Source organism: Stomoxys calcitrans, chromosome 4, assembly GCF_963082655.1.
Source record: "Stomoxys calcitrans chromosome 4, idStoCalc2.1, whole genome shotgun sequence".
In the NCBI taxonomy this organism is placed as follows: domain Eukaryota; kingdom Metazoa; phylum Arthropoda; class Insecta; order Diptera; family Muscidae; genus Stomoxys; species Stomoxys calcitrans.
In genome coordinates this window covers 117,519,008-117,530,711 of record NC_081555.1, presented here as the reverse complement: position 1 = coordinate 117,530,711, position 11,704 = coordinate 117,519,008, and the positions used below count along the sequence as shown (strand labels likewise).

The 11,704-nt window shown below is 40.5% G+C and overlaps 1 protein-coding gene across 1 annotated transcript; it reads right to left on the bottom strand.

The window, feature by feature from the left end:
• Positions 1-2,468: 2,468 nt before the first annotated feature.
• On the bottom strand, positions 2,469-3,395 carry LOC106089537 (farnesol dehydrogenase-like). The gene is made up of 2 exons (XM_013255387.2): positions 2,779-3,395; positions 2,469-2,715 (listed from the first exon to the last, which is right to left on the bottom strand). The coding sequence occupies exons 1-2, from the start codon at positions 3,352-3,354 to the stop codon at positions 2,539-2,541; spliced, it is 753 nt and encodes a 250-aa protein (XP_013110841.1). The 5' UTR covers positions 3,355-3,395; the 3' UTR covers positions 2,469-2,538.
• Between the last annotated feature and the right edge of the window lie 8,309 nt (positions 3,396-11,704).

Below are 11,704 nucleotides of genomic sequence, written 5' to 3'. Positions count from 1 at the left end.
TTGGGGATATCTCTGACCATCTCGAGCTAGAATTTTTCCAAGACAGCACTTTTTTGGGATATTATTCTACTTCTTGATTCTTCTGGTCTTATGTATAGTGAATAATTCATGGAATATATACAACGTTAAGTCCAAATTTTACTTCTTTGTGGGAGTGTTTGAATATTATTTTTGTAAGCTAGTGTGCTGGCCCTTACTTTTTAAGGCAATGAATAGTGAATACCTGTTTAACTTCTCAGCTTTCATGTTAAGCGGGACTAACCCGAAGCCATTCGGTTGACGCAGTCTGAGTTAAGGGCATGGTCTAGGAACGCGCATTTAAAACAGTAAAACAGCGAAACGGTCGGTAGGACGACGAAAATCCTATGGGGAAAACCAGATTGTGAGAAGACGAGGCTATTGCTGAAAGGAAGTAAGCAGGAGGTCAGTATAGCTTTCGGTAACATAACGGGACACATAGGGCTACGAGCTTACTCATATATTAAATCGGTGCGGCAAGTGATAGCATATGGAGGGCATGTGGAGATAATGATGAGAGGCTTGAGCATTTGCTATGTCATTGCCCGGCTTTCGCGGCTAACAGATATCGGTTCTTAAGTGGGCACACAATAACAGACATAAACCAACTTAGGGCCGTTTTATGGAAAACAATAAGGGGTTTTGAAAGTAGCACGGAACTCTTGTCTTATATTCTCCATTGCGATGTTACTTTTTAGTATTTAGAGCGCGCAACAAGCCGATTACAGGCTTAGGTGTATGTCCATAGTGGCAAACACAGTGACTCTTGTAAACCTAACCTGAGCGGGACTATGGCCGACATGCAAACTCGCTACCTATCGAGGGTGGGCATTGTGAATAGTAGGCTGCATATGCTTATACCTTATTTGGCGGAAAGGTGAAATTAAGTTTGTGGATTAAGATGGGTTCCAGATGGAACCATATGTATTGGGTTGCCCAAAAAGTAGTTGCGGATTTTTTAAAAGAAAGTAAATGCATTTTTAATAAAACTTAGAATGAACTTTTATCAAATATACTTTTTTACACTTTTTTCTAAAGCAAGCTAAAAGTAACAGCTGATAAATGACAGAAGAAAAAATGCAATTACAGAGTCACAAGCTGTGAAAAAATTTGTCAACGCCGACTATATGAAAAATCCGCAATTACTTTTTGGGCAACCCAATAAATGTCTCTAATCGCATGAAAGAGATTGCAGTAGTTTCCAGGCAGAGTTCTTTGCAATTGCCAAGGCTATGGAGATAATGTCAATAAGGAACATCGACCGGTCGGATATCTGCATATTTAGCGAAAGTCTGGCGGCACACAGTGTTGCAAAATCAAAAAGTATTGGAAATAATTCTTAAACTTTTGAACGGATAAATATGTGTTTCTCAATAAGTATGCAAAATTTGTGGACCTTAGTGAGTCCAGACGCTGATCCATGGGATTGGTCACCTCGAGATAAATCTTAAATTGCAGTTATTTATGAGCCAAAGGCCAAAGGCCATGAGCCTTGATTCTTTTTTAAAAGATAAATCTTGAGAAACCCTATCCTAATGCATAATGGCTTTATACTGTTATTGTCGAAAATCCACCAACTGTTCAATATATCAGTGCATCACAGCAACATTAGTGAAGATACCCGATTCAATTTGAATCTTACAGAATCTTGTAAGCGCAACTTTAGATCGCAAATATGTTGTCGTTTTTCATGAAAACTCAAAGTATGGAACACCATTTCCATAGAGATACAACGGAGACAGTAATGCCAACTTCATTCGTTATTATGAACGATAATGCTCCAAAACTTGCCTCCAGGGGCGTTAAACCTTAGTTTTTTTTTTAATAAAAACAGATTTGTTCAGGTCTGATCCTCTCAGATCACCGTATTCAAACCCATTTAAAAACTCTCGGAAGCTTTGGGGAGTAGAACAAATTGAAATGCGGCCCCTGTTCCTATTCTAATATGTACAAGAATTTTGGCTTAATGTCTCCCAGGTTCGCTTAAAAGTTAGTTGCAAGCCTTCCCCTAAGTTGAAGAGCATTATTTACATGAAAGGGTTACCCAACTAGTTATTGGAGCTAACTTTAACCTAAGAGCCTTAAGAACAACCCGAAGAACTAATTTAAGTTACACATATTTTTACTTAATACTTTAAAATCATAATGTCCCGAATTAGCTGTATAAGCAAAAATTATTTTTGAGAAAAAAAAAGTCAAAAAGTCATCACTCTAGTAAATACATCGCAAGTCTCGCCAGCACTAGGAAGGGAATAACACCGCTGAAAAGTTTTTCTTATGCTCTCGCCGCGATGTGAACCCAGACAGTCAGCGTCAGAGACGGATCAGCTATGGGGGCCGCATAGCTGTGGTGTAGGTTCAAAATATTCGAATGGCGGTATATATCAGACCCTTAAAAGAATTTGTCCTTTTCTGTAAAGGCCATTAATAAAAAAAAAACTCCATTGCTCTCCGATTTATAACTTCAACCGTTTATTTAAGAAAAATCTGTAGCCTGTCAACCGCATACTAAAAACTTCCTCAAACAGCTTCTCCTAAGGGTTTTATAATCATTTCATGGATTTGGACATGGGGTGGAGTAGACAGCATATACAAAACGGCATTTGAAACATCGCTTGACTGTAGCAGGCAGTGGGAAACCGCTTGACGTAGTTCGTCAAATAAAAGCTCTGTGTCCACAAAGCCGGGGCTTATACTCTGAAATGCAAACATTTTTTTCGATAAAAACCTCAACTGAAGAGGAAAACTAATTTTTCTCACCGAAATTTTGATTTTTGTACCCAATCCATGGAATTCCTGCCGGTACATTTCTGTTATAGCTGTAATAGCAAATTTAGTGGGTGAGTAAATATTTATGCTGGGAACACTCTGAGGCAACCCTGCCAATACATTATGACCAGCTATACTATTGACTATAATAATGTGACCATTGAAATTTCTATCTTTCATCGATTTGAATGCCCTCTGCGTACAATGGACCACACTAAGGACATTGGTATTAAGTACTTCCTGAACCTCCTTAATATCCATGGTGGACAATAGACCATTTTTCAGACTTGCAGCATTGTTGACCAATATATCGATGCCTCCTAGTTTTGAGATAATTTCGTCGAAGACTCTATCCACATTATTCAAGTCGGTAACATCACATTGCATAATAATAAGTTGAGAGCGTTTTTCAATTGGCAAAGAGTCTCTTAGTAGCTGCATTCGAGGCACCCGTCTAGCCAAGGCTACAACTTTGAGGCCTGCCATTACCAAATCCTTGGCAATGGCTGCTCCTATGCCAGAACTGGCTCCCGTCACTACAGCCACTCTGTTTTGCCAACGTTCCATGGTGGGATATAATCTTAAACTGCACTAGAGTTGGCCAAATTACTAAACTAATATAAGCATTTCATTCTAAGCTACAAAAATGAAAAATTTTGGATTTGTTTTAATGAAGAACAAAAGAAAATTATTTGTTTTAAATAAATATTTAAAGAAATATTTAAACAAATACACGTTTTAAATTATGTGTACAGTTCTAAAACTAAAATGGGCACAGTGGGTATAGCAATACAAAAAGTTGGAAATCACTAAATCAGGTGCTGTCTGGTGGCCAATGTGGTGCACAAAGTGTCATATCCCCGATAGATGATGAAATTCGAAAGAAACGTCTGTTTACAAATCAAATTTGGAATTGACTGACAGTTTATATAGAATATCTGGGCGGCATTTGTGGTAGTTATTCCACAACCATAGAAAAAAGTCTGCTGTTAATAGCATACACTGTCTGCTGACTGTTGTTATTAATTTTATTGCTATTACCAAGGAAATATTGTTGTAATAGCAAAATGCATGCCATTTTATATCAGCAGTCTGTCTGCTAAAAGCCTGTTGATAGCGGAAAATGTCTGCTGATCAATTTACGATGAGGTTGTTAGGAGGAGCGCAAAATACGAAACAATAATATACAACAAGTTAAAGCGTGCCAAGTTTGGCCTGACCGAATCTTATATACTCTCCACCATAGCTCGTATTTCTCAAGTTCTTTGCCCGATATATCTTCATAGGCAAACAAAGGAAAATGGATAAGAATTGCTATGCTCTTGGAGCTATACCAGGTGTTCGTCATTTTTTCGTCATAGGAGAGGCATACCGTGTAGTGCCTTATCTGCACGCTTCTGGTCAGTGCCGGGATTGCAAAGAAACCCGGATTCTGTTCGGTTTGCCAGAACCGCCTCCATCATCGGTCAGTGTCGGTGAGGTGTAACCGGTGCATGGAGTTGTAACATTTCCGATCTTTCTCTGGCCTTACGTTACTACGGGAGTGTAGTCATACTGAATATTTTGCAAGGTGCTGTGCGACCATAGACAGCAGTGGGTCACAAGCGTCATCGTCGTACTATGTGACCCTTCGACCTCTCCAGTGCGGCAATATACACAACAGCAGCATCGCAGTCTCAATAATACCAGGCCAGTTCCAGAAGGTGTATCATTTTTGCAATTGAATTGCAACAGTCTCCGAGGTAAGATAGACAAGAAAGTGAATTTTATGAGTCGGAAGAACATGTTGGTTGCAGCGATCCAGGAGACTAAGCTGACCAACACCTTGGTGCTTGCACAGTTGTCACGGATACAATGTGATATGTAAGGATCGCTTAAGAAATGGAGGTGAGGCATTGGCCTTCAGTATAGATCTATCTCTTCTACGCCTGGCACTAGTGACTCCTACATGGAGTACATGGGGATATCAGTCAGGTCCTGTATTGCCGAGATAGAGCTATACATGGTATATATACTGCCGTTTGGTGACTGTGTACCAATTAATGGCCAGACTTACAAGCCGGACGTAAGTGGGCTCCTATCTGACCATAATCGTCTGGTTCTAGGAGACTTTAGTGCGCATCACATTTCTAGCATTATCCTCTAGGTAACGACCAGCGGGGCATAGCTTTGACAGAGCAGATTAAAGGCTCCACGTTTTGCATGGTGAATGAGGATACCCCCACTAGGATTATGAGGAGGTGTAGTAGCTCGCCAGACATTTCCATTGCTTCCCCTTATCTCCTGAATGACACATCCTGGCAAGCTGTCAATTCTTAGGGATCAGAACAATTCCCCATAATTCACACCATGGACCGACCACCCGACTTCAGAACCTCTGATCTCCGGCAGATTTTTCAAAGATGGCCGATTGGGCTGTCTTCATAGAGTACACCAATCGTCGCTTTAGTGAACTGACACCTCGAATGTGTTAGCTGCCGAGAGGAAATTCCGAGACATCATTAACGCAGCAACCACTCGCTTTATACCAGACGGTCGAATACCCCAAGTGCGGCCCAATTTCCCGTCGAAGGCAGTGATGGGATTCGTTGTGCGGACTCCACTTACCCCAGAGTCAGATTAATAAGGAAATAAACAGGGTAGTCAACGAACATAAGCGAATCTTGAAGCAATGCAACTTAGGTACCGGTTTAGGCAAGCTGTGGTCTGCTGTTAGGTCACTCTCGAACCCCGGTAGACGGTATGACAGGACCTCACTCACTTTTGGCGACGTAACCGTGGCTGATCCGAAGAGATGCGCCAGGTTGTCCAACCGTCAATTGATTGTGCATCCCGAGAGTGACAGGACAAGGAGGAGAGCCATTACAATTGATCGTGGACGAAGTTACGAATGTCATCCGTGGCGCCAAATCAACCAAGGCGTTGGGCCCCGACGGAATCTCTACATTGATGCTTAAGAATCTGGATCTACCTGGAGTTAAGTACCTTAACACTGTCCTCATCCTGTCATTGAGCACTCTTATAGTTTCCGATGTCTGGAAAATGATCCCGCAGAGTGATCCCGCCACTGAAGCCTCGAAAGGACCCGAGTTTGGGGGAGTCCTACAGACGGATCTCGCTTCTCTTACCAGTAGTCAAGACGCTTGAGGCATTCCTCCACCCGAGCCTCGTAGAAGAATTTCCATTCGCCGAGCATTAGCATAGATTTCGAAGACTGCATAGCACAACAACTGCTTTGCATGTCATCACCGCACACATTTACCGTGGCTTCAGTAAGCCCAGGCCATGTGATAGGACGGTCCTCGTGGCACTGGACCCATGGAAGCCATTCGACACGGTCAGCCATGCCAAACTATTTGAAGACATCGCCATCACATCCCTCCAGCCGGGTCTGAAACGCTGGGTTGCGAATTATCCGTGTGGTCGCCAGTCATTTGTGAAATTCAGGGAAAAGAATTCGAAGCATCGTGGAGTGAAACAGGGAGTTTCTTAAGGCGGGGTGATATCTCCGGCCCTGTTTAACCTCTACCTATTCTCCATTGCACTCCCAACAGCTCTTACACATTCTCCCCACATGTCACAGCATTTTGCGATAAAGTCAAAAGTGGAAACAAGGTCCTCAAGTCACTTGCCGGCAGCACTTGGGGTGCTGATAAAAAAAAAAACCTTGTTTACCACGTTGCTTTGTACGTCCGGTGGCCAGTCGGTGGTAAGTTTTGCAGCGCCAGTGTGGTCCCGTCAGTTCTTTGACACGCAGGGGAATATTATTCAGATCAGTCAGAATGCCGCCGTTCGAACTGCGACATGTTTTCTCCATCGAAATCATCATCTTGTGAAAAAGTATCCACCGCCCAGAAGCCTTAAGGTAAATGATCATGCTCATGATCTAGAGCGTGAGGTTCAGCGCTACAAGAGAGAACCTCTAGATCAAGCGGGCCTAAACAACATTCATGCAGACACGTTAGCAGATGCGGTAAATAGCTACGGGGTGAATGTAGTCCTTGAAGAACGACCGCCTCCCGTTGCACCTGAAGAAATTGACCTCGCTCGACAAACCAGAGTCCTACAGAGCAAGGATTGATGACGACGTGCAAGATGTATGTCCCTACTATGAGAAGGGACCACACGACACTTGTCACCTGTTTAACAGCCAGACCTACTCAACTAAGACCCATATACCTCTGGACGCATCCCACCTTAGTGGCAGAGTTCCTGGATCTGCACACTTAACAGAATCAAGCAGACAAAAGATAGAGCACAACAAACTGCTACAAAACAACAATAACATAAATCGATTGTGGCCATACTTGGTTTAGCTGTTGGAGACTAAAGTGTAAGTCATTGTTCAAAACTTGAGCCAAATCGGTTAAGAATTGCACCCTTAATAGGCTTGAAAAGTTTAATCGGGAGATCGGTTTATATGGGGGCTATATCAGGTTATAAACCGATTTAGACCATACGTGGTACAGTTGTTGCAAGTCATAAGAAAACATTTCGTGCAAAATTTCAGCCAAATTGGGTAATAATTGCGCCCTCTAACGACTCAAGAAGTCAAGATAGGAGAGCGATTTGTAAGGGAGCTATATCAGGTAATGACCCGGTTTATGTGACAGCTATCATCAACCAATTTATACCATACTTGGCCCAGTTGTTGGAAGACATATGCAAAAATTCAACAAATTTGGATAAGAATTGCGCTCTCTAGAAGCTCAAGATGTCTTATCGCGAGATCGGTTTGTATGGCGGCTATATCAGGTTATGAATTAATTTAGACCATACTTGGCACAGTTGCTGGAAGTCATTCCTCAATGATAAGTGCAAAATTTCAGCGAAGTCGGACAAAAAAGGCCTTCTCTACAAGCGCAAAAAGTCTAATCGGGAAGTCGATTTATATGGCAGATATATCAGGTTACGGATCGATTTGAACCATACTTAGAACAGTTGTTAAAGGTGATATAAAAACACCACGTGAAAATTAGCTAAATCGGATAAGAATTGTGCCCTCTAGAGGATCAAGAAGTCAAGATCCAAGATCGGTTTATATGGCAGCTGTATCAAAACATGGACCAATATGACCTATTTACAATCCCAACCGATCTACACTAATAAGAAGTATTTGTGAAAAATTTCAAGCGCCTAGCTTTACTCCTTCGAAAGTTAGCGTGCTTTCGACTGGCAGACAGACGGGCGAACATGGCTAGATCGACTTAAAATGTCATTACGATTGAGAATATATGCTTTATGGGGTCTTAGACGCATATTTCGAGGTGTTACAAACGGAATGACGAAATTAGTATACCCCCATTCTATGGTGGAGGGAATAAAAAGGCATTAAGTTCGACCAAGCCGAATTTTTAATACCCACTACCTCGGATATATTAACCATATATCTTCAAAATCCAATGAAAAATTAACCATTTATGAACCCATTACACCCCCGTCCTGTGATGGAGAATTTTGAGTATCCACTATCTCGGACATATAAAACACTTATCGTCGAAATCCAAAGAAAAATGCAACATTTATGAACCCTGCAACATTATCGAAATTTGGTCCTAACTGGACCAAACTCGGCAATTTCAGCAAACGGCTAATAAATGGGCCTTAAATGGACTCAAGACCTTACACGGAAGATCGGTCTTTATAGCATTTACATAAATCACATTCGACATGAATGTGTAGCGATGTTAGTGTATAAAATTACAGTAAAATTCGGTAATTAATACACCATTTACGTATAAGAAAGACCTTCAATCGGGAGAGCCGTCTACATGAGCGTTATATCCAAATATGATCCGATCTGAGCCATAGTCAGCACGTACGTCGAAATACTTAAAAGTGTTTCTGAGCCAAAATTCGGCGAAATCGGGTAATCCATACATATTTGATGTACCAAACAACTTTACTCGAAGATATATGCATATATACTCGTGGGGTATGGCAGTTATACCCAAATATAGACCGATATAAACCATATTCGATGTCGAGGGACCTAGTGCAACTCACTGTGCCAAAGGCTAGCGAAATCGGGTTATAAATACACCTTTTATGGACGGCAAAAACATGATCGCAATCCGGGATTTGAATGGGCATGGATAAAGGCTTCTGTTACCAAAGTGTGGATTCTCCAAGGCTTTCTATGCAGAGGAAAATACAGTGCATTCTTGTTTAGTAACACTATCGGTGTTTAAGAACAGTGTGGTCACTGACAAATGCGATCCTGTTACCAAAGTATTGATTCATCAAGGCTTTCTATGCAGAGGACAATACAGTGCATTCTTGTTTAGTAATATTATCGGTATTTAAGAACAGTGTGGTTCCTGACAAATGCGATCCACGGTGCAAAAGATAAGAGTTTCATACATAATTTGAAGAACTGTTAGTAAAACGTGAAACTACAATTTATATTCAGTTAGCAGTATCCACTACAAAACATCAAATACGTATTTGCTAATAATTATATTGTTTTATAAATAACATTATTTCCGAAATACTACACTAGGCATATGAATTTTTTGTCTTGTCTGGTGTTTGTCTTCTTTTTTTAAGTAAACGTGACATAATTTCAAATACCGCCATATTTGTGAAGTAATATTATCGCGATATAAGATCTTTGTGGTCTCTAACAAATTGAATCCACGTTCAAGAATAGTAGAGTTTCATGCAAAATTTAAAGAACTGTAAGTAAAAAGTCTAATTAAAATTCTTATTCAAACAGTAATATTTACAAACAAATATTTACTACTAATTTTGTTGTTCAAGAAATACTACCCTAGTCATGGGGATATTTTGTCTTCCCACTGTTTGTCAATTTTTTTTTTATTATCAAGTTAATAAGAGGTGTATAGGGCAAGAGTTGCCTTTCTTACCCTTTCTTAAATGTTGGATTTGAAATTCAATTTCCTGTCCAACAAAACACCCAGGTATTTTACGCTTTCTGTATATGGAACATTATTGTTGTTGGGAAACTTCCCCTAATCGCAATTGCCACGTCATCAGCATACGAAACCTCTTTTACGCCTTTTTATTCCAGAGACAAAAATATATTGGTAGTACCTATATTCCAAAGTAGAGGAGACAGTAAATCTCCTTGAGGCGTTCCTCTGCTGATGCACAGATCCCTGTCGTAATGCATGTTTTAGCAAGTAAGTTATTAATAAACTTTCTTACGGTAGAGGTGATGCCTAGAAACTCCAACTCTTTGACAGCTAGAGAACCCTCTATGTAATCGACTAGGTCGTGAAGGGCTGTTTCAGCAGATTTGCCTGGTATGTTTCTATCAACCTCTCAATAGCCTTCAGCATAAAGGATGACAGACTAATAGGACGAAAATCTTTCGCCTTCGCGCGGTAGGGTTTTTTGGTTTCAGAATTAAAATGACCTGCGTGCCCCTTCATTCCAAATGACATGCTGTTATGAGCAAAGTATATCTCACTAAGCCAAGGAACCGGTCTATCAGACACAGCTTGTAATTCAATCGGTGATAAATCATTAGGGCCTGGCGACTTAAAGAGTCGAAACTTCTTATCGCCCAAAGGATTTTCGGCTCAGACTCAATTTTCCTAAAAAACCTCCAACGAATGCATACCACCGAAAACCTGGCTAAACTTACTTCGCTTTTCTGTTTGTAACACCTCGAAATATTGGTCTAAGATTACATTAAGAATATATAATATAGATCGGAATGATATTTTAAGTCAATCTTGCCATGTCCGTCCGTCTGTTTGTTTGTGGAAAGCACGCTACCCTTCGAAGGACTAAATCTAGGCGTTTGATTGAATTTGGTACAAATACTTCCTATTAATGTAGGTTGGTTCGGATTGTAAATGGGCCATATCGGTTAACACATAGACACTGCTCCCGTATAAATCGATCTGCCTTTTATACCTCTTGTACTTCTAGACGCAATTTTTAGTCGATTTTGCTGAAATTTGAAGCATTGAGTTCTAAAGGGTGATTTTTTTGAGGTTAGGATTTTCATGCATTAGTATTTGACAGATCACGTGGGATTTCAGACATGGTGTCAAAGAGAAAGATGCTCAGTATGCTTTGACATTTCATCATGAATAGACTTACTAACGAGCAACGCTTGCAAATCATTGAATTTTATTACCAAAATCAGTGTTCGGTTCGAAATGTGTTCAAATTTTGACAAATTTTGTTCAGCGATGAGGCTCATTTCTGGTTGAATGGCTACGTAAATAAGCAAAATTGCCGCATTTGGAGTGAAGAGCAACCAGAAGCCGTTCAAGAACTGCCCATGCATCCCGAAAAATGCACTGTTTGGTGTGGTTTGTACGCTGGTGGAATCATTGGACCGTATTTTTTCAAAGATGCTGTTGGACGCAACGTTACGGTGAATGAACACATTTCGAACCGAACACTGATTTTGGTAATAAAATTCAATGATTTGCAAGCGTTGCTCGTTAGTAAGTCTATTCATGATGAAATGTCAAAGCATACTGAGCATCTTTCTCTTTGACACCATGTCTGAAATCCCACGTGATCTGTCAAATACTGATGCATGAAAATCCTAACCTCAAAAAAATCACCCTTTAGTAGACCTCTCCATACCAGTATCGAGTCTGGTATCATATTTGGATATACAAAGATGGTATATAGACTGATCTTCCGATTTGGCATCTCCAATAGATGGCGCATTTTGTACCCGATTTATCCAAAATTTTAAACAGTGAGTTGTATTAGATTCGTCAACATCATTTCCATTTATGGACCAAATCGAATAATATTTAAATATAGCTGCCATATAGAACGCTCTTACGTTCTAAGGTCGTAATCCATTTAAAGGCGCATTTATTGCACCATTTCATTGAAATTTGAAATTGCGACTTCTATAACATCCACATTTGGATGTAACTAGTGATGTTGGAGATGGTGATGGGTATGCAAATTTAGG

Excerpts from the sequence above, each read along its gene's own strand:
- LOC106089537 (XM_013255387.2), bottom strand. The coding sequence starts at position 3,354 with ATGGAACGTTGGCAAAACAGAGTGGCTGTAGTGACGGGAGCCAGTTCT. Across the intron at positions 2,716-2,778 it reads GTACAAAAATCAAAATTTCG|AGTATAAGCCCCGGCTTTGT; the intron begins GTGAGAAAAATT and ends TTTGCATTTCAG.